This window comes from Dendropsophus ebraccatus, chromosome 1, assembly GCF_027789765.1.
Source record: "Dendropsophus ebraccatus isolate aDenEbr1 chromosome 1, aDenEbr1.pat, whole genome shotgun sequence".
NCBI classification, from domain to species: Eukaryota; Metazoa; Chordata; class Amphibia; order Anura; family Hylidae; genus Dendropsophus; species Dendropsophus ebraccatus.
Genome location: NC_091454.1, coordinates 66686035 through 66709650, shown reverse-complemented (window position 1 = coordinate 66709650; position 23616 = coordinate 66686035). Strand labels below are relative to the sequence as shown.

Genomic DNA, 23616 nt, shown 5'->3' with positions numbered 1-23616 from the left:
AGATATGAAATTTCCAGAATATAAGCTTAAAAGTGGTGCTGAGAACTCCTTATATGGAAATGGGGGGACAATATCACTATAATATTGGCAACGCTGGAGACACTAGACCATCAGCATGTCTTTATGGGTGGTTTTTGTGTCTGTAAAAAAAAGTGACTGGTCCCCTCCCCTTTAATCATAAACTTTCCTTTTTGGGTGGCGATTATTAAACTTCATTTGTATGCATAAAATGTTATTTTGTCCCTCTAGGTGACTAGAAGCAGCAATAATGATCACTAGTATAATGCTTTGGAAAATCTAGTATTCTGAAGCATTACTGCCTGTCAGACTACCTATTAGGCTGTAGCTCTAGCACAGCCTATCGAGAGGTTACTGTATGGCAAATCTGGAGGGTAACCATTGGCATTTCATGATCACATTGTAAAGGGCTGATGGCCTGATAGGGACAGCCCCCTCCCCACTGTCAAACACTTTGAAGCCGTGGTCACTATTAGGTTGTCTAAAGGGTTTAACTGCTGCAGTTGGCGTTTGTTGCAGTTGCAGCAGGAGCTTGGTTGTGTAGGAAAGCTGAGCTCCTGTTGCGATCATGCAGATCTGCATGTGTCTTCTGCCCTGCTGCTACTGCAAACTATGAGTAGAGCAGTAGTGGAAAAAATGTCCATTTCCCCTGGCCCCATTTTGTACCTGTTGCTGGAAGCAGACATGCCACCTCTCCCTACCCAATATTGGGTGGGGCTTAAAAATCTTAGTGAAAATTCTAATGAAAATCAGAACTGTGAAGGGTTTTAATTGTGAATTAATCAATTGAAACTGGATTAATTGGCCTGTCCTATATGTGCTTAATTCTGAATTAGAGATGAGCAAACTTGCCAAAAGCCTGTATTCATGTTTTAAAGGCAGTCCTTGGGCTACATCCACCTTCTCCATGGAGTGAGATTCAAATGCCTATCACTTGGGTTTGCACAAACCCATCTCTATTCTAAATTTCTCTTAGTGGTCTACTGCTGGTGATCATCCATGCCCAGTAGTTCAGGCCCACCAACTGGTACAAGGGAAGCAGCAGCCTTTAAGAATTAAAACTATTACCCATGAAGCAGAAGATGGCTCAAGCCTTCTAAAGGCAAGGAAGGGGCAGGTGATATCCTATTCATCCAGATACCCAACCACCCCCTTCACATCTTGGAAGTAGGGATGAGCGAACTTTTGAAAAGTTCGGTTGGATCCAGCAAACTTTCCTGAAGTTCGGATTCGTACGAACCGAACCTAAAACAAACCTTGCAATACCTGCTGAATAATTGCAGCTACAATAGTGGGAGTCTGATAGGGTATAGTTTAGTTTAGTTGCAGTTGCTATTACAATTAAAAAAAAAAGTGGAAAAAATCAAAGTGCAAAAATATTGAAAAAAAATTGCCAGCAATAATACCGCCCCCTTTAATAGTTGTTAATTATTTAATAAAACAAAGTTTCGTTCTAAAAAACAAATGAATGTTTTTGCAATTAAATATACTGTATATAAAAAAATATATAAATAAATGTGTGTGTATATGTATGTATGTATGTATATATGTGTGTGTGTATGTATGTATGTGTGTGTATATGTATATATATATATATATATATATATATATATATATATAATATATCACAGAAAACCAGGATACAAGGGATTATAGGAGTAATAATAATTTTATTTGCTATTGTTATTTTAACCAGATTTGTTACGAACTTTCTCAAAGTGACGAACCAAACTTTTTGCAAAGTTCGTTACGGTTCGTTCGCTCATCCCTACATGGAAGGTTTACTTCCGAGATGTGGAATAACAGGAAGTGAGGATAACGCCTTTAATGCAGTGGAATCAGCAGCTTTTTACTACCAGCACTGGATACGATTTCAATAAAAAAATTAAAAATTTTGTTAATGGAAAGATGTAATCTTGGACCAGTGCCGTAAGGTATTGATGATAATGATTTGAAAGATAATGGTAAAATTACATTTATAATTCTGTTTATTTTCAGGTGCACCAGTAGCTGGCCAAACATCTGAATTTGTAAATCAGGTTTTGGAAAAAACTTCAGACGGAGATTCCACCGGTGGCCTAGTGGGACTCCGTATACCCACTTCAAAGGTGTAACGCCTATTCTTCTCAACCAGCGCTGATGCGTCATCATACAATGTCTTCTCTCAAGTCTGCACTAAAAACTCCATTCGATTTTGCATGTTATATTCTCTCATCATCTGTTATGATTATACTTAGCAGGTTTGTTGGGTGGAATAAGCAAACTGACATGCTGACAAGTGCGAGTACCCATTGCATGGAACTCTTATCACAATGTCTGGTTGGTAGTAGCTATTTGTTCATAGAGTACTATTAGCAGCAATTCTATCATTGCCATAGAGTTTATATATTCAACTTAAATGTGCAAAAACAAATAGGCAACATGTATTGTATTTGTAGTGTTTGTCTTAGAGTCAGAAACAGATTTTTTTTCTTTTTAGGTTCACATAGTTTTGAGCTAATGCCAAAATTAGCTGGAATAAGCTTCAGACACAGGTGATAATAAGCCACTATCTGAAATGGGAGGTAAAGACATGATTCCTGTTCGAGATGCACATTCACTGCTCTATATGATGCAGTAGGTGTGCAAATGTCAAAATGTGGCTTCATACAAAATGTGTATTTGTTGATAAAATAACATTGCGATAGCTGATAGTTTGTCGCAAGTGGAACTATGATCTTAAGACTTATCTTTGTGCCTTGTTATTTGCGGAGTGAAAAAGACTCTTCTACAGCTTAAAGCCGTTAAGGATTTTTTGTATGCTTTAAAACGTTATAAGATATTTTAAACCTTGTAGTGTAGTGGCCTAAGATGCATAGTTTGGTGCATATTTATCGGGTTAAGCTTACATGTTTAAAAACAAAGAATCCTTGTGACTTCCTCTTTTTTCAGAATGTACATAGGAACATGTTGAAAATGTAGATATGTGCCACAGAGTCTGTGAATTGTAATAGAAATATAAAAAAGGTAAAAAAAAAACAAAAACATAAAAAACAACAAAAGAGTAAAAAAAAAAACTGAAAAAGGTGGCTCTTGAACTATAAGCCGCACTTTTTTTTCCTTGTTTGTTCTTTTTCTTCTCTTTGGTACTTTTACTTAGAAAAGAGAGAAACAAAAATTGCACATTACTTTGATTGTTTTCTTTTTGTTTTGTACCAAAGAAAAACACATTGAGGTGGCAGACTGCCAGTCAAAGTAAAGATTTGCACAGCTTATAAGATACTGTAATGAATGTAAAAAATATATAAATATATAAATATAAAACTGAGGTCAGCGGAATTCTGGGATAGCTAGGGAATTTATTAAACTGTGATTTTTTTTTTTTGTAGTGGTCCAATTTTAGGAGTATCCAACATATATTTGGAGGGTGCATTCACAGTCTTGTGTCTACATTTAAGAGACCGTTTTCCCGTTGTAGATAAACAAAGACTATTATTTTTATTAAGATATAGAATTTTCAGATTTTTGGAGGATAGGCAGAGCTGCTACATTTCATTTATCTAGTTCAACTTCCAGAATCTGATTGTTCCCATCCTAGCCAGGTGGTATAAAACGTGTAGGCCCATTGGCATTGTAAAACAAAATATATATATATATGAATAAATATATCTATTTTTGCTATTGTAACATGCACCTGAATATATAAATATTCAGACCGAAGGGGAGAAAGAGAGAAATTTAGATATTATATTTGCCAATATTGTTTTCTTAATGTTCTCGATCATTCAGAGCATGACCTGATATGAAAGGTTTAAGATGTTAAAACTAAATATAAAAAAAAAATGAAAAAAAAGAAAAAAAAAATAGATTTTATATTTTTGTACTAGAACTGCAGGAATTGCTTCTTTGGATGTTGGGGACTTGAATTTATTTCATGTTTGTAAATGTGTATTTGTTTTATCCTGCATGTAGTGTTTTTGCAGATGCATGGAGTATAGTAATGCTCCTTTCTTGGTGAAGAAAGTTTCAGCCAGGGAATGGTTCATAAAACTTTGTAAGTCAGTGAGTTTCAGTAGATATCTGTTATGGCTCAGCCCTGATAGTCTATAGTTTGCTCTCTAGTTCAAGTAGTTTTCTTTGTTTGGATCAACGCCCGCTCTTTCACACAAGGCAATGCCGTGTTTCCATGTCTAACCCATGCATAAATAGCGCTGTTGCATTCTGACCCCATTTGTTCATGCAAATTTCTGAAGTATATGCCATAAGGTTTAAATGACAAATGTTGTGGATAATGCTTAATTATTTTATATGATGTCCACTGGTAGTTGTAATGCCAAAAAAGAAAGATGGCTTCCTAAGATGTGCCTTACATATTTAGTGAATTTGGGGATTGAGTTGGCCTCATTAAGTCTTAATCGTTTAACAATAGATGTGATGCAGAAATATGCATTACACCTTTCCTTATAATCCTATATACTTTACTATTACCTGGTATGTACAACTTAGGCGTGATATATGATATGACAGCTGTAATTACAATATGATAAACTTCAGTATTGAGGTAAATACAGATTGTTGGTTGTAGTTTGTCATCTTGGTTTGTGTTAAAGGGGTCCTGTAGCCAACCCCCCCCAAAAAAATTAGATATTGCTATCATTTATATATAGCTTGGAGTGCCCTGATCACTTTCTTAAAACTTTTTTCTTTACAACCACGTCCCTTATTTTCCAGGTATGTGGGTTTATCTTTTGTCTGACAATTTAGTTAATAGTCAGATGGGTGTGAACTTAATTTTAATAATGGGATTGAATGTCAGGTTATGGGCGAGATTACACCAGCCACAGGTATAACCCTTGATTGTATAAACTTGTCCATCACCTGATATCCACTCTCTTTTTATAAAAGTTAAGTTCTCCGCCCATTTGACTATTAACTGAATTGTCAGAGAAACAATAAACCCACACGTCTTGGGAACAGAAGGCTGGATCAAGAAACTGTAAAAAAGTGTGTAATCAGCGCACCCTAAGCTATTTCATGGTAGTAACATGTCACTTTTTGTGAGTTGACTACAGGTCCTCTTTAAGTAAATAGTGAACTTAGGAGTTTTGAACCTTACTATTGTGAAATCTTAATCAGTGTGAGCTTTTATGCCACCGAAATTCAGCTGTATTGCCATAGCAAGCACTATGTTGGGTCAGGTGGATTGTTAAGAGTCTTGCGTTCAGGCGACTTCATATGGTTAAAAACTATTTTTAAGTTTTACTTGGGATTTGATTAAGGTTGCCTTTATCTGACAGATTTTTAAAGCCAAAGCCAGTAATGGATAAGAAAAGAGGAGAACTCTCAATCTTTCCTTTATGACCTGATCCCTGTTTATAGTCTCTTCCTGGCTTTGGCTTCAAAAATCTGTGAGTTAAATCTCTGTGTAAAGGCACCCTTATACAACAGTATTATTGGTCTGTTAAGTTCTGTTGAAACCACACCTAGAAAAATCTTCACATCAGCAGTATGCCATGCAGTCAAATATATTACATTGCAGTCAATATATTATATTACATTGTATACTAGTCAACTGGGCTTTTCAATACAAAAAAGTACACTTTCCAGATGTTTGCCCAAAGGACACACTTTTGGGTCAAGTTAGGGTCATAGAAGTCCAAGGATATATTTGGCCAGCATATATGCCACAAGAGTAGTTAGAGCAGAGCCCATTTATAACAGCCTGAAAATAATTCTGCATAAAAGCCTTAAAACCAGGTTGTTGCTAGCAGGTATATCTCACCAAATTGGCATGTGCAACCACTTTTAAAGGCCAAATTCATTTATGTTTACTTTATGTTTTAGATATCAATTAGACCCACCACTGATTTCCAGAGTGAAAGGGCTGTATAGAACTTTTAAACACTTTGGGTATTTAGATTGGCCTATCTTTCCTAAAATATTGTTCTGGAGTCCTAGAGATTGATGGTGATCCAAGACCACCAGGTTTGCCATGATGGAATTTAGTCTCTTGGTAGAAAGATTATACTGAGGTTCTGTTCAGCGAAATGAGACCTCAGTCATGTGCCATGTTAATAGCATTACCATCATCTAACCCTATTGATACCAAAGCCTACTGCACTTCTGTTTTTAGTATTTCTTTTTACAGGGCCCGTTATTTTAGAGATGAGCTGCTTTACAAAATTTCTTCTAAGCTGACTGGATGCAGGATTAAAGTTTGTTGTCAGTCCTAAGATGGTACAGAGAGTTAGATGGCCATTTACAATGCAATTGTTTTGATGGTGACTCTACCTTAAGAGACATTGCACACTGTGTAGAAGGTTGTTTTCACCGGGTTAGAAAATCAGATGTTTCTTGAAACCATTTTCCAGCGCATTATCAATACAAACAGTTATGTTCCATTGCAGGCAGTGGGCATTGTAACCATCTTTTCTACATAGAAACAAGCAACTAATACGTAGCTAAATAGAATTATTTATGGTGCAGAAGCAAACCCACATGCAATAGATTCACATGTAGCAAGATATAGAATTTTTGTGTGATTTTTGGTTTTTCCCCTAGCAATTTACCAGTGTTTAAACAGCTTAAAGGGGGTCTGTCAACTCGTCTATGCTACCCTTCCCAGAAGCAGAACAGAAAAGTGGGGATGCTGAACTTGAGAATGTATAGTGTGATATGGATTACTCTATGGCCAGAATAGCCAGATCTCTTTGGCCCAGATTTATTAATCTGGAGTGGTTTGCCCTTTGCCTTTTTTTTTTCTTTGAAGAGCTTGTTAACATCTGGATATTGAACTGTATTGTTGAGCATATCACTCCAGTTTTAGTCTCTGACCGATTGATAAGCATGTCTTGGCAGCATTTCATTACCTTTTAACATGAAAATACTAAATTAATTCAAAACAATATATTCTTCTGCTCTACCTCTCCACTCCTATCCTATACTGCAAGATGGGATGGTAAAGACAACCTGACAGAGCCACTGTAAGGTCTGCGGATTCCTGCACGTGGCAGCACGCATCTCCGCCCGTGCCATAAACACCATTTCATGGCCGTGCGAATTCTGTCTGTGCCTAGAATGGACTCTTTGGCACAGGCGGAGATGCAGGGGCCAGCGTCGGCAATCCGCAGCTGCCTTTACGCGCGTATTCCGTAGTGTGCATGCACCCTAAGAGAGCACCCAATAGCAGATCTGAATACACGCTATGTGAACAGGGCTTGGTTATGATTCCGTGATGTAACCTGTTACAAAATAGAAAAAACATATAGATTTACCTTGTAGTTTGGCAGCCCTCTGGGAGAATTCCCTACTTTCACCCAGAACTAATGGATAGTTTATGGCTGTGATTTTAGATCTAAGCAGGCATGCACAGCCACCTCTGTTCACATCTATATGTCTTTTTTTGAGTTCAGTAAAAATGTAGATGTTGTCTCTCGATGGCATATATAGATTGCTTAGTAGAGAAATTGCTTCATGTTAGAAATGTAAGTATATTGCATCTCCTAGACACTGCGCTGCATTTCCCATTGATGTCAGCAGCAAATCCTTAAAGTCCCAGCCAATTTTCAGATCTCACATTGAACTATCAAGTTGTAATATGTGTGTGCCTCCAGGCCCACAAGCTGAAGAAGTCCTCTTCAGTAGCTGCTACATTAATGCCCAACTGTGTTTTGGGAGGTGCTCCTCTTCTTTTGCACTTTGTTGTCCGATAGAAGGCCTGATCCTTCCTCATGACATTTCTGTGTTAACTTATTGGTGATTACATTTGGTGGAATTTTTGGAGTGCCTTATAATAACCAACCGGTGTCGCTTCCTGGTTTTCTCAAGGTCTTCTTATGGGGTGGGTTCCTTGGTAACCTAAAGATACAATATACATTCTCTTATCTTCTTCTCCTGTGTTCTGCGGGCTTCTTTCATATCCTCCTTTACACTGAGGGCAAATAAATTGACATCCATCATCTGATGTATGTCAGTGCAGCGCACAATTCTAATGCCAAAACCCTTTACTATGTGTCCTTGCTAGAGGGTATTCCAATGTACTGTATATTTCAGCCCTTTACTGCTGTAAGAGCACCCCAAGCCATTTCAATAGCATATAGTAATTTCTGAACACATCAAGACTTCCACAGATCCTATGCTTTTGGGTTTTGCATCTGCTATCTGCTTATAACCACAGGGCTAGGTAACAAAACACTCCAACTATCTGACACAAAGCCGCTATCCTAAAAAGCACAAATGACTCAGGAAACCCGCTAATACAATTCAATTTTGTGGGCTCTTATCGCTAGGTATGGTATTTGTAACATGTATATTGTTTTAAGGGAAACCTGTATAGCATGATATTTTTGAGAAACCTATGGGGTGTAATGTATCCTAAATTGCTGTGGAATGAAATGACTGCATTAGTTTTCTCTTTGATGGGCCATCTGTTTGATATGATATAGGATAGGCGATTGCTGTGTATTGTCGCAGTTGCCTTTTGTAGTGATTCTCTGAATTCTTCATGCTTTACATAGGGTGAAATAGTAATGCTATGTATTGTGTAGTATTTGTCACCATGAGTTACTCTCAGAAAAAGAATTTACATTCTCATTATACACTAATATATGTTGTATGTGGATTGTGGCAGGAATCATTGGCCTCATTTATCAGCGTGGCGTCAGATAACACTGTCCTTGTTTCTCACAGCAACCGTAGATCTTTTATTTAGCACTGTCTAAAGCATGAAACCAGACCTTAGATTGGTTGCTGTAACAGCAGTGATTCTACATAAGTCTGACACAAGGCCCAAGGAGCCACTTACATACAGCACAAGCTGACGACTGAACAGACACATGTACCCGACAATCTTACATCTATAAGCATATCCATTCCATTATGATTTAGCATTTTTAAAGGCTATGGATACCTTTTTAAAAAGATTCCAATTCTTGTGTTATACATTAAACTGTTTCTTCATGGGTATTTTTATTTTTAAAACTTTTCTGTGTGTTGTACAGTTTCTATTATCAGTCCATTCTTTTCCTTCGCTCCCAAGTGAACGTATAAGCTAATTTATAACCAAATAAAAATTCAGCTCTGATGTGGTATCACCAGCTGAGAGGTTCATTCAGGAGAGACAAGAAAGGCTGATTACAAACTTGTCAAAAAACTGCGTCTTTAAGGGACAACTTTTCTTTTTTTAAGCTAAAGAACTATGAAGTAGTTTTTTTTATTATTATTATAATAAAACACAACAAAAGGATGAAAAAAATGCTTTTTCAAAGGTGTCCACAGCCTCTAAATCTTTGTCCACAAACTAAAGAGCAGAAATGTGCTGCTTACTGTTGAGGACAGCAGAATGCCATTAGCCCCGGTTCACACACTAAAATTGCTTTAATTATTTTTGCTTTATGGAAAATGCATAACCAAGGTGTGTAAGTAAAAGGAAAGGACTATGTCAGCCTGCTTGGGATAGTCCAATGTGAAATGCATAAGTTATGCTGTTCTGTGCATTTAAAATAGTGTCCTTTATTTTAGTAATAGTCTGAACTGAGCCATGTTTTCCTGACCATTTTGCTATTGGATTAATAAGTGCAGTTGTTTGCCCATATAACAGCAGAACATTGCACCACCCTCACTTATTCCCCATCCTCCTTACCCTCTGGGTATTTACCAGACACATTTCACATTGTTTCTCCTGCCTCTTCACGGCCATGCAGTGTTATTGCCAGCTTGTTTAGAGCGCAGGCTTTACGAGATTTTACGTTTTACGTTTCTTTTATTTTAACTGACACTTTATTTTGTAAGTATTTGTGTATATCAGATAAGCACTTTGTTTAAAATAGATTTTGTTTTTACATGAATATATATACCTGTATATATTCAGATATATATAGTTTCCTGCCATTTGCTGCTAACTCTAGACTGCTCTGTATGCTGCAGCAATACTTGATATAAGATATGTGCCGCTGGCAGTTAAGATATACAGAGGGATGTTAAGCCTCAGGTTAGGTTAAAATCACACGGTTGTCTATTTGACTTTGTCATCGGGGACATGGTCAGGCAGTCCCGAATTTTGATATTACTACTTTACCGGTCCTGAATGTTGTGGTATTAAGCCCTTAAGCGTTTCTATGTTTTGCATGAGATTTTTTTTGAAAAAAAATAATGTGCAATCTTTGATTGTTGCTGAAAGTAAGTTGTCTGGCAGAGGACTTAAAACGTATTGTCACCTTTAAATATTACTTTACAGTTTATACATAGAAATAATATACAGATAACATTGAGTAGCTTGTGTAAGTCTATTATCTAAAGAGTCATTGTCATATTGTCATTAACAACATATGACATATCAAGAGTTTTTAACGGTCAGGGTCTTGGGTGTTTAGACATACCACCACCACCACCGAGTCCGGAGTAGTTGTTTTTTAGCCGAGAGCTTCTTTCCCTGTCTTGCTGCAGTAGACAGATTCTAAAGAAGCCTATGGTGCCTGTCTCAAGCAGTGAGCTTTTTCTAATGATCAATTGGAGTCTAAACACCCAGATCAAAATTTTTGACATGTCTCAATGACATATCAGAAGTTTTGTTTAACAGTTGCACCGATGGTCATGGAGGAGGACTGGCATACCATAATATGGTGGCATTGTAGTATGCTTATTTTGTTGCGCAGTAAATTGGTCAGCAACTGGAAGGCCATGATGTAAAATGGTCCTCCAGATATCGGTCCTGTTTGCCATGATATACATTGAGTGTATGTAAAATGAATACAGCCTGTACTACAACAGAATTTATTTCAATACAATGCAGTGTATTGACCAAGTTACTTACCGTTTCTGTACATTAATTCTGAATACATAGTGTTCATTGGTGAATATACGTTTTAAGAAAGTCTTTTTTTATGATCCTTTCCATAAACAGCATATGTATAACATTATTTTCTCCAAGGAGAAGCCTCAAAGTTCTTATCACTATATCATAGGTGTTAAATACAAGATGTTGTTGGAATTGTCCGATCATATAGAAAGCTCTTACAAAGCAACACCTACGTCCTTATCTCCAGCCAGTCTAGTATAAGGTAATAACCCAGGACCAGTATAACACAATAAAAAACTTAAGTAGGAGACTGTCTGAGCCTGCCCAGACCACAGGAGCCACCGTGCACCCTCCACACAATGACACAGTTTCATAGGAAAGCTGTGCGGCTTTACACATTAACCAGGAGACTCTGTGGTATTTAAAAACAGTCTAGATATGGTTGTACTTTGATGCCAGTAATATTCTGCTTCCTCTATTGTCATTAAAACATATATACATGTATTATAATGTCAATCTTCTAGTGTACTTAATGCTGTCATGAAAAAAAAAAAAATCAATGTAAATTGATAACAACAATATAAATGTTGATTTCTGCATTTTTGTACATTACTTTGGGGATAGCCAGATTCCAGCTACTTAAGGTGGCATAGCTGTGGGTTCAGCATGGATTTGAGCATCCTGTATAATCCACCTCTGTGTGTTAACTTTAAAAAAAACTCAATGTTTCATTTTGCACAGCATGCACACGTCACGCAAGGCTGAGGTATTTCACCAAAAGAAACCTTACTGGATTATATACCTAGAGATGTTCTCTCTAGGGGGTTAGGTCTGGTTAAACTTGATAAGGGCAGTTGTGGGTCTAGGAATGTCCCTATATGGGGAAAATTGAATTGTAGAAACTTGTCACTTTAGAGATGACCACCATGCAGTTTTGTCATTATTCAGAATCTTATGGTACTTGCCCATATACTTGGTGCATTTATTATGGTGGTCTCTCACTGCTGTCCAAATTTTATGCTCTGAATGCCTAATTGTAAAGCCAACAACCAAATGAGGTTATTGGGCACAAACTCTTTTTCCAGTATTACTGTACTTCTGAATTTGTCTGCTGCAGTAGACCCACCAGGTCTCAGAACTGTCTACCTTTTTTTGTTTGGTCATGTATAGCACTTATTATGGAGACCTACGTCTTGTTTGTTACCCTTGCCTGTCGTGCGTGTGATGTGGCTTTTATAACTGTGCCTTACTTGTACATTCAGAATAGAAGTGGGGCATGCCCTACGCCCTTGTTGACTTGGACCATTGAAGACAAAAACTTCATGATGTGTGTTAGGGACGAAAAAAAAAAAAACTGTACATTTGAGTGCCTCTCTCCAGTCATGGGCAATGCTTGCAAACAATCTCAGCGATCACATTATGAGTAAGATATGATGTGAATACATAAAATTGTATGCTAGGTTCCGTTTTACTTTATTTGATGAGTGCTATGGGTTTGTTATGTTAAGCTATATACTGAGTGGTTTGTCTGAAAATGCTGGTGACCACAGTATCACTGATGTACTGTAGTTTTACCAGTGACCCCCCCCCCCCCCCCTTTTTCTCTAAATTTGACCATCTGATACTAATCATCATATAAAATACTGTTGTATTATGAGTAGTTCCATAATATCACAATACTGTTCCTGCAGGGTTATGGGAACGTTTCATGCATACCACCTGCCTGCAGTAATAGAACGTCCCTGGTAGGAGCTCTATACATGGCAGTAGCAGCTGTAGGAAAATGGCTAGCTATATGATAATTCTGTTACTTGAGTCATTCTGTTAGTAACACAATAGCAGTACTCATAATACAAGAAAAAGGTATCACCAAACATTAGTTTTTAAAGTATACCCCAACCAATTAAAAAGTAACTATTGGTCATTTGGAGTCTGGCTTGGAGCTAGATGTCATAGTACTTGCATGTACTTACTCCAATGCTTGTTTTACTGCCTCACCAACACTCATTTTTTCAGTCTTCATCTTTTTTTTTTTCCATTGACCAGTCACTCAGAAGTCAGTATCATTTCCCTGGACTGGATATACTCTGGAAGCTCTGCTTGATGCTGCTACAAGCCATTATACAGAAGCATATGACAAAATAACCTAACCCACATTCGTAGGTCTTCATATTATTTTTGCACGTGGTTTTCAGATGGCACTTTAAGATGTTAGAAGTATGTTTGTTGCTGATTCATTCTATTTAACTGCAGACTCTTTTATTTCTTTGTTGTTGCCCTAATAGCTGTTATTAGGCTGCTATATGGTGTCCATAAATGTAAGCTGTGCCACATTTCACCTGGCCCACATTCATTTGACTCCTCCCAGCCGCTGTCATTACTAAAGTCCTAAGAGTTAGGCGTTGGGTAGTCTGTCTGTGACACTTTCTTGATCCAGCAGCCTTCCATTCCACAATAGGTGAATATTCATATAGATTGACTAGCTCTGTGTTGTTTCAATGTGCACATCATCATTGTACCACTTACTTTAGGACTTTACCCTAATGGACTATAAACACACAGGAGGAGGATGTGTAGCTGGAACCGAATCTGGAGTTTGTAATACAAAAGTTATGATACTGTAAAAAAAAAATATTGGTATTTAAGTTTATTTTTTTCAGTCTGTTATCTTCTGTTTGCCTTTTATTTAATAAAGCTGTTTGTCTCTTCACAGCCAATTGTTTGTGTTTTTTTTAATCAATAAAATTTTTATAGAATTTTATGCATTTTTAAAGACTAACAACGATAGGAAAGGGAAAAACATCCCAATCCTAAAAAAAATAAAACAAACAAAAAATACAGTAGAATTTTTGGGTAATGTGTTTTATTACTTTTATCAATTTTTATTGATGTTTTTAAGAACTTGCATAATAAATCCTCATGCCGTTGATGCCAGTCAGACCAAAAAATGATTTAACAGGAAAATGCATAAAGTGCAGTACCATTTCTGAAGTATAATATGGCTACATTTTTGGGTATTATAGCTGCAAGTCCCAGCCTGACCAAAGTTTTGATGAGCTAAACTGACTGTATCATAGATCCCTAGGATAACCCTTTAAAGAGGTTGTCCAACCTTTTTTTTTTCGTATTACAAATGGGAATAATTTGTAATCTGTCCCTTTTCCTTAGGGTCCATTTATACAGTTTCTGACAGATTATCTGGCAAAGATTTGAAGCCAAAGCCAGAAACAGACTATAAACAAAGATCAGGTTATAATGGAAAGCCTAAGATTTCTTCTCTCTTCAAATCCATTCCTGGCTTTGGCTTCAAATCTTTGGCAGATAATCTGTTAGATAATCTTTCTGTGTAAATGGACCCTTAGAGGTATTCTCTAACCCTAGGCATCATCCTCTGTTGCTGCTTTTTGGATTTGTGTTTGTTTACTTAAAGAACTCCAGTGACATCACAGCAGGGCCAAGACACAGAGTAGGGGATGGCCTAGGGCGCCAAGTGACAGGGGGTGCCAGGCTGAAACTGGAAGCCGCATACAGGAGATTCATAGCGCATAGGAGGGGGAGGGGCAGCCCCCGACCAGGGACATTGCTCTGGCTGAGCTCCCACTGCCAGGAGGCCTGTAACCTGTTCCAGGACCTATGACTGGAGTAGTGTGCAGTGTTAGGGTGGGTTCAAATTGAGGAATTCTCGAGGATAAACTCAGCGGAATTACGACGGCTGTATGCGCTCACAGACGCGCGCCTTTCTGCCGGCTCCATAGATACCATTTCATGGACCGACATAGAATGGCTCTATGGAGCCGCCGGAAAGGCACGCGTACAGCCGACGGAATTCCGCAGAGTTTATCCGCGAGAATTCCGTAGTGTGAACCCACCCTCACTCACATTCTCAGCTGCACATCCTCCAGCCTCTCGGAGCTAGCTGAGCTGTTGGGCCAGAGAGGAGGAGGTGGTGAAGAACGGCCGCCTGCAGAGACCACACATGGTGACCAGGAAGTGTTTTCCTGTGCCTTGTGTCATGGGCTTCTCCTGTCAGCCGCTCATCTAGATCATCATCATCAGAGCCCTCCATGACAGTCCCAGGATGGAGAGGAAAAGAGAGAGTGCAAGTTCCACACACCTAGCTGAGAGGTAGGTGTTTTGTGTTTGTGTGCATATGCATAAAGTGTGTGCCTGTGTATATACTGTACATAAATGTATGTGTATACATAAGTGTGTATATATATATAATTACACAAATGTGTCTGTGTGTATATACATACAGTTGGGGAGCACACAGGGGACATATATACAACTGGGAGAAGCACACAGGGGATATATATACAATTGGGGGAGCACACATGGGTCTATATACTACTGGGGGCAGCCCACAGGGGTCTATATACTACTGGAGGCAGCAAACAGGGACATATATAAAACTGGGGGAAGCACACAGGGGTATATATATACTACTGGGGTCAGCACACAGGGGTTATATATACAACTGGGAAAACATACAGGGGATATATATACAACGGTGAAGCACACAGGGGTCTATATACTACGGGGAGAGCAAACAAGGATCTATATATTACTGCGGGGCCACACAGGGGTCTATATACTACTGGGCAGCCCTCAGGGGTCTAATGATTACTGGGGGCAGCACACAAGTGTCTATATACTACTCAGGGGCACATAAAGGGGTCTATATACTACTAATGGGAGCAGACAGGGGTTCTATATACTACTGGGGGCAGCACACAAGGGGTGTATATACCACTGGGGGAGCACACGTGGGTCTATATACTACTGGGGGCAGCACACAGGGGTCTATACCACATTGGGACTGCACAGAGGGGCCTTATTACTATACTGGGGCACAGAGCATACCTAATTATTAAGTAGGGACACCTTAAAATTATGGGGGCAGAGTAGTGTAACTACTCTATGGGGTACAGGGGACCTAACTACTGTATATGTTGGGGCCTAAAATTTTTCTCTGGCAGATTCTGGAGTGAAGATTCACAGCCAGGAGAAGACATCAAGGTGGCCCACGTTGGATGGAGAAAGAGAAAATGTGAAATACTCTTATCAGAGAAGACACCACCTGTAAGCAACTGCTCTCTGTAGCGATAGTGGTCATGGTGTGGCGGTATTATTCACGGGTATCAGTGATATCCTTCGGTTTTGTTTAGAGGCAATATGTAATAACTATATGTCATTGTTATAAGATATGTACCGGGGCTCGTAATACAATGTGGGGGCAATTTCAGGGTTTTATACTGTGTGGCACATTGATTCTGATAACACTGGGTTCGAGGGGGTGCATTTGTTTTCTCTGCCTAGGGCACCAAAACTCCTTGTCCCGGCCCTGCCCCCAGGGATCTTTTTTTTACTATATTAAAATAATGTCTCTTTGTTGACCAGCCTCACTCTGCAGCAGCTCCCAGGTACGGCACAGGCACACACTGTGGATAAGTCTTCTAACCAACACAAGTGCAGTGTAAGAGGCATCACCAGGCTGTCAATTCTGCCGTGATGGCGGTCCTGACTCCACGGGTCAGATGCAGAGCGCACGGCCCACAGAGTGTAAAAACTATCAGTAAGGTTGGCATTATGAGGGGAATCCCTGCTCTAAACAAATGGTTGTTTGAATTTGCCGCACTGCCCTTCCTTCTCCCAGGTGTGGGGAATAGTTCTTTCAGCCTGCCCCAGCTCCTTGAACTATTAAATTATCACATTCCGGATCTCGCACGGTAAACGGCGTAAGCGCCAAAAAATGCCAAAGTACAAATTTGCGCATTTTGGGTCGCATCAAATCCAGAAAAATTGTAATAAAAAACTATCAAAAAATTGCATATAGGCAAGCAAGGTACCGATAGAAAGTACACATCATGGCGCAAATAATGACATCTCACACAGCCCCATAGACCAAAGGATAAAAGCGTTATAAGCATGGAAATAGAGCAATTTTAAGGAACACATTTTTATTAAAAGGTTTTAATTTTTTAAAAGCCATCAAATAAAATAAAAGTTATGCAAGTTACATATCATATTCGCACTGACTTGAGAAACATATATAACAAGTCAGTTTTACCCTAGGGCGAACGACGTAAACCCCCCCCCCCCCCCCCCCCCCCAAATTTACAAAATTTTTTTTTTTTTTTTTTTTTTTACATTTCACCACATATACTTTTTTTCTGGTTTCACAGCCTATTTTAGGCAAAAGGTACGTTTGCCATTGCAAGGTACAATTAGTGGCGCAAAAAATAAAAATAAGGGCTCATCTGGGTTTCTAGGTAAAATAATGCATGTGCTACAGCCTTATATACATGAGGAGGAAAAAAGTGCAAAAATGAAAATTGGCTGGGTCTTCTAAGGGTTAATTAGGTAGTTCTAGTAAAATTACCATCAAATATCTATATAATCATTATCTATCTATCCATATGAAAATTACACCTAGCAATCTGGTATCTGATTGGCTGTCTGGTTTCTTTATGACATCACAGAGTGACATCAGTCACACCTCAGTAAATCGTCAAAATGTCCTGCCTCATGGGACCTCATATATCCAATGGCCACTTATCTACTTATACCCCACGGCCACTTATCTACTTATCCCCTATGGTTACTTATACCCCATACCACTTATCTCCTCATACCCCACGACACCATTAGTTGTGGACAGGGCCGGCCTTTGGGGTGTGCGACCTGTGCGCTTGCACAGGGCGCATCACTCCTGTCTAGCTGGGGGGGCACTGAGGCAGAAAGACAGCTGTGCAGCTGTCTTTCTGCTCGAGCGCTCCCCTAGCTGGCCGCCCGGCGACCCCCTCCTGTGGTGGCTTCCCCCAGCGGTCAGAAGATTGATAGGACAGTACGCCCCCAGCTGATGCGCGCTCCCTGGGAATTCCCCAGCAGAGCACGCATCAGTGACCTCTGCGTCACCCGTCAGCCTTGTACTTCCGGCACAGAGAGGAAGTACCGGCCCCAGCGCGCGCTGAAGTCACTGGTGTGTGTAGTGCCGGTGACTTGCCCAGAGAGCGCGCATCGGCCGGGGCAATGATGCAGAGACGAGAGCCGCGGAATAGGTGAGTTGTGTATGTGTGTGTGTTTGTTTTTTTTAATCTGCACAAAGTACTAAAAGGGGGGAGACAACATAAGGAGACAATCAATAGGGGGGCATCTGTAAAGGGGAAAACAACAAGGGGGCAATGTATAGGGGGCATCTATAGGGGGAGACAACAAGGGGGCAATCTATAGGGGGAGACAGCAAGGGGACAATCTATAGGGAGGCATCTATAAGTGGGGAGACAACAAGGGGGCAATCTATAGGGGAGGCATCTGTAAGGGGGGGAGACAACATAAGGGGGCAATCAATAGGGGAGGCATCTATAAGGGGGGAGACAACATAAGGGGGGCAATCTGTAAGGGGGGAGACAATATAAGGGGGCAATCAATAGGGAAGGTATCTACACTCACTGGCCACTTTATGAGGTACACCTGTCCAACTGCACGTTACCACTTAATTTCTAATCAGCCAATCACATGGCGGCAACTCAGTGCATTTAGGCATGTAGACATGATCAAGACAATCTCCTGCAGTTCAAACCGAGCATCAGTATGGGGAAGAAAGGTGATTTGAGTGCCTTTGAACGTGGCATGGTTGTTGGTGCCAGAAGGGCTGGTCTGAGTATTTCAGAAATTGCTGATCTACTGGGATTTTCACGCACAACCATCTCTAGGGTTTACAGAGAATGGTCCGAAAAAGAAAAAACATCCAGTGAGCGGCAGTTCTGTGGGCGGAAATGCCTTGTTGATGCCAGAGGTCAGAGGAAAATGGGCGGACGGGTTCGAGCTGATAGAAAGGCAACAGTGACTCAAATAGCCAACCGTTACAACCAAGGTAGGCAGAAGAGCATCTCTGAACGCACAGTACGTCGAACTTTGAGGCAGATGGGCTACAGAAGCAGAAGACCACCCGTTACTAGCATGGTGTACCTAATAAAGTGGCCGGTGAGTGTATAAGGGGGGAGACAACATAAGGGGGCAATCTATAAGAGGGGGACAACATAAGGGGGCAAGCTATAAGGGGAGACAACATAAGGGGGCTATCTATAAGGGGGACAACAAAGGGGGGCGATTTATAAGGGGGAAATCTATAAGAAGATACAACATAAGGGGGCCATCTGTAAGGGGGATGGACAACACAGGAGGGCCATCTATAAGGGTGACAATACGGGGGCCAACTATAAGGGGATGGACAACACGGGGGCCATTTATAAGGGGTACAACACAGAGGGGCCATCTGTAAGAGGGGCAGAGGGGACAACATGGGGGGAATCTGTAAGAGGGGCAGAGGGGACAACACAGGGGAGCCATCTGTAAGAGGGCCAGAGGGGACAACATGGGGGGGGGGGCGCATCTGTAAGGGAGACTACAAAGAGGGGGCCATTTATAAGGGAGGGCTACAGAGAGGGGGGCCATATACCATAGGGGGACTACACAGAGGGTGGTTCTTAAGGAGATCCACATAGGGCCATATATCGGGAAGTCTAAACAAGGGGCCATCTGTAAGGAGGATACACAGGGGGGCATATACTATGAGGGGGTCACATAGAGTCAGCCTACCCACTAAATGAGGGTATAAAAGGGCCAATACAGATGTGCAGTTAGTATAGAGATGAGGATGATGCCAGAGTGAGGAGACTAATATGTCTGTCTGGCAGATTCTGTGGATTCGTGGCTCGAAGAAGTTCTCATGATGGCCCAGGGCGGATGGAGAAGATAAAAAGGAAAGAACTCTGATCAGAGAAGACGTCTCCTGTGAGTCGCTGGATATAACTTCACTGTAATGTATATGGCGCATACAACCTGTGTAGGGCTGGCTCTACCTCTATAGTGATCTGTGTACAAAGGATTTTATTCAGTAGTGGCGGTGGTTTTAGTCAGTATGTGGTGGTGTTGTTCAGTATCAGTGGTGGTGTTAGTCAGTAGCAGCTGCGGTGTTAGTCAGTATGTGGTGGTATTAGTTAGTATGCGGTGGTAATATTTGTTACTTGTAATCTGGTACTGTGTTTTATTGGATTTAGTATACTGATTTGGTCAGTAACAACATGATAGTGATGGTAGTGGTTGTAATGTGGCGGAAATATTTTGGAGGGTCGGGTGATGGGTGCTGGATATTGTCTGGAGGAGTAGGAGCTTTATAACACCTTGAGGGGGGGGGGGGGGGGGCGCCGAAAAAAGTTTTGCACAGGGTGCCAATTACCTTAAGGCCGGCCCTGGTCGTGGAAGACTTGTTAATATGTTTCTTATTCTGGTTTCTCCTGCAGATGGCTGTTGGTGGTGCCTCTGTACCCTCAGGTTGTCAGGTATAGTCGAGTCTTCCTTGTAGAAGGAAAAAAAATTTCAAACATCTGAATATTTTCCACAGCTAACCCTATATAGCTGCTAAAAGAGATGACTAATCATCATTCTCTTTTTTTCTCTATAACAGGATTGATAAGTCCAAGATTGACGAGGACGATGGACCTGGCGAGGCGTGAGTATCACCCCCCCCCCCTTCCACCCCCTCCTCCCCCCTTGCCCACCCATCGCCTTATACCCCATGGCCACACATGTCCTCATACTCCATGGCCGCTTATTTCCTTATACCCCATGGTCGCTTATCTCCATATACCCTATGGCCACTGATGTCCTTATACCCCATGGCCCCCTATCTCCTTATATCCCATGGCCACTTATCTCCTAATACCCCATAGCCACTTATCTCCTAATACCCAATGGGCACTTATCTCCTGGGTAGTGTGGGTAGTTCTATACATCACTATTTGTAGAAGACTTGTCAATGTGTTTGTTCTTCTGGCTTTTCTTGCAGATGGCTCTCCTTGTTGCGTTCGGCTCCTTATGCTTTCAGGTATGGTGGAGTCTTCCTTGTAGGAAAAAAAAAAATCCAAACATCTGAATATTTTCTGTAGATTCCATTTACGTTATCCCTACCAGTGGCGGCTGTAAGAAAAACACCTGGCGGCCCTGGCACCTATCAGTTAAGACCCCGTACTTTTCTATCAATTAGTATTTTCTGTTTGATCCTCTTACATTGACAATAGAGACTTGGATAATGTTTCCCAGGCTTTGTATAGTTACATATAACATGATATGTTTTATGTACAATAGGGAGGAGACCAAAAAGGACCGCAAAAAGGAGCTGAAGAAGGAGCGCAGAGAGCAGAAGAAGGAGAGGAGGCTGGCTATGTAAGTAGAGAGATGCAATACACTAACATACAGACACATTATAGATCACACCACCATATAGACGTCTTACTGCCCCAATAGAAGACACTGATAAAAAAAAAACCTGTCTGCACACACTATATATGCACACACAGGCGCCATCTAGTGGTGTCAGTCATGGGGCATATCCTGCTGCACAAAGATGCCACCGGATGTGAAATGCCTGCTAGAGAGTCGGTCAGTGCGCTCCTCTCCTGGGGGTCTCTAAAGCTTCCTCATGTCAGCTTTCTTCTTGTTATTCCTTAGGATAAGATCCTTCTTCTGCTGCTGCCGTCCGAACGTTGTGGACTAAACTGTGAGTATACCAGATCCTTTCTGTAGTCATTCCACACATTGCCCCCCTTACCTACTGCTCATAAATGTCAAAGACAGCGATAGATTTTACCACCCACACAAGAGATGCAATCAGCCGCTGAGTGGCCGTTTTCCTCCTCCTCAGCTGATCGCTGAAACAATTATTGGCCGTATGTTTTTTGCCAATAATCGGCCCGTGTAAAGAGGCTTAAGCCCAGCACATTGTCCTATACTTACACGGTTAGAGTGTTAAATGTTTGCATTTTAAGGCTGGGTTCACACAGGATGACCATTCGATGTCAGGGAACTTTATCCCAGCCAGTACAGCAATATTGGGTTGCAAGCGCATTCTTTTGTGCCCTCATCCCAATTCACCACAGCAGACAATGTAAAGTGCGGCCGGAGCTGCACTTTCCATTGTGTGAATTGTCAGTGTGGGCGGCCGTTATTCAATGAATGGCGGCCGCACAAAACTGACATGTCTAGGAATTCTGGCCGGAGTGTATACTATGTGTATAAACTCCGGCTGGGATTCCGTTAACTTCAGCGCAATGTAATTTTTTAATTAATCACAGCCGTTGTTACAAATTGCAACAATGGCCATGATTAATAGAAAATTTACGTTGTTTGGATACTGTGTCGCTGGGGCAATTAGAAGCTGCTATACACCATAGATTATATAGATGCAGGAATTAGTAGAGGGGTGGAGACCGTATGGAGTGCCCAGAAATTGACGCTCTATAGTTATGGCTGGTTGCCCCCCGCATATCGGTCATTACTGTGTTGTTAGAACTTAGAAATTTTTTTACAGCTTATTCAGTTCTAGTCCTAGAATATTCTGTAGGAAATTATTCATTTCTTCATCTCTATAAAGAGCCATGAGATGTGATCTGTCACCTCTTTGCTTACCATCATTTGGTGTCTCTCTGCTCTATACAAGTTTATAAAAACATCTTCAACATCTGGCATCACCATCTAGCATCACCATCTGCAATTACCATCTGGCACATTTAAAATAGCATTACCATCCATCTTTACCATCTGGCATTTTTAACAACTGGCATTACCATCTACCATCTGGCATTACCATCTACCTATAACATCTGGCATTACCACCTTTACTATCTGGCTCCTCTCCGAATCTGGCATTACCATCTTTACCATCTGCCTCCTCTCCGCATCTGGCATTACCATCTTTACCATCTGCCTCCTCTCCGCATCTAGTAGGCACTGCTAATACTGTGCTGAATATACATTGGCTGGCAAGCACACAGCGCTGGCCCAGGAGTGATGGCGACAATCCAGGTACATACACATGTACTTCATCTGGTCTGGATTTCATGCTGCGGTTAAACCTTTAACAATTGGTTGTTAATAAATCTTTATCTTCAGCTGTATCTTGTGTTACTTCCATCGTCGCTGCTCATATTAAACTTAGTCAGATCATTTCAAACAGGGAAGGGGCAGAGCTGCTTTTCCCATTGGGCAGAAGGGTAGGCGGCTGCCCACTGACCATTCACTCTTAGAGGCATATTACACAGATTGATATTTAGGAGCAAGCGATCGGCAACCTGTCAGGTCAGTGCTCGCTTGCTCCTCATTCCCCGCTTGCTGTCAGTGCTATTACACACACTGACAGCGAGCTAGAAGGGGGGGGGGGGGGGGGGGAGAGCTGCCGGAAGGGCTGCTGGAGGTAACCCATAGAACATAGCGGTGGTCTGTTCCCACCGTTCCTATTACAAGGGACAAGGGCCATTAAAGGCTGATCATTGTTGCATGAGTTATAACACAAAACTATTATCAGCAGCAACGACCAGCAGTGACATTCCCAGAGCTGGTGTTCTATCAGTATGGTGTAGTGCAGCCGAGCCCTCCTCTGGGGAAGTGTGTGTGGGGGGTTTGCGCTAACCATGCAATGCAATACAGAGCGGATACAGATGGATCTCATTCAGTAGCTGCTTCTGCAGGGCCCTTGCATAATCCGCTTTTACCCAGTCGCCCTATGACAGCACCCCTGGAGAGGACCTCCCACCGCAGGACAGGAAACCTGTGAAGTTAAAAGTCGGACACTCCTCTCCACACCTCAGTTTAGGTTTCCTGTCCGGCGGATAGGAGGCCTCTGAAGAGTTCCATCCTGGGATAAAATCTACTTTCTCCACGCTGGCTGCAGGTTCCCCCACTTGGTAGGCAACAGAGGGGTTCCTTGGAGGCAGAAGTCTGTCTTCGGACAGCAGCCTCAAGTCTGGTAAGAGCTCCGGATGGAG

At 41.1% G+C, this 23616-nt stretch overlaps 1 protein-coding gene across 6 annotated transcripts in view; it reads left to right on the top strand.

Annotated features, from left to right (window-relative positions):
- Positions 1-5489, top strand: part of CREBRF (CREB3 regulatory factor) — a 31378-nt gene extending 25889 nt beyond the window's left edge. For all 6 annotated transcript variants that reach the window (XM_069972205.1, XM_069972231.1, XM_069972240.1 and 3 more), the window contains exon 9: positions 2017-5489. In XM_069972205.1, coding sequence (XP_069828306.1) covers positions 2017-2132 — 116 coding nt within the window. In that variant the 3' untranslated portion in view covers positions 2133-5489. The remainder of the gene's footprint in view (positions 1-2016) is intronic.
- The last annotated feature ends 18127 nt before the right edge of the window (positions 5490-23616 follow it).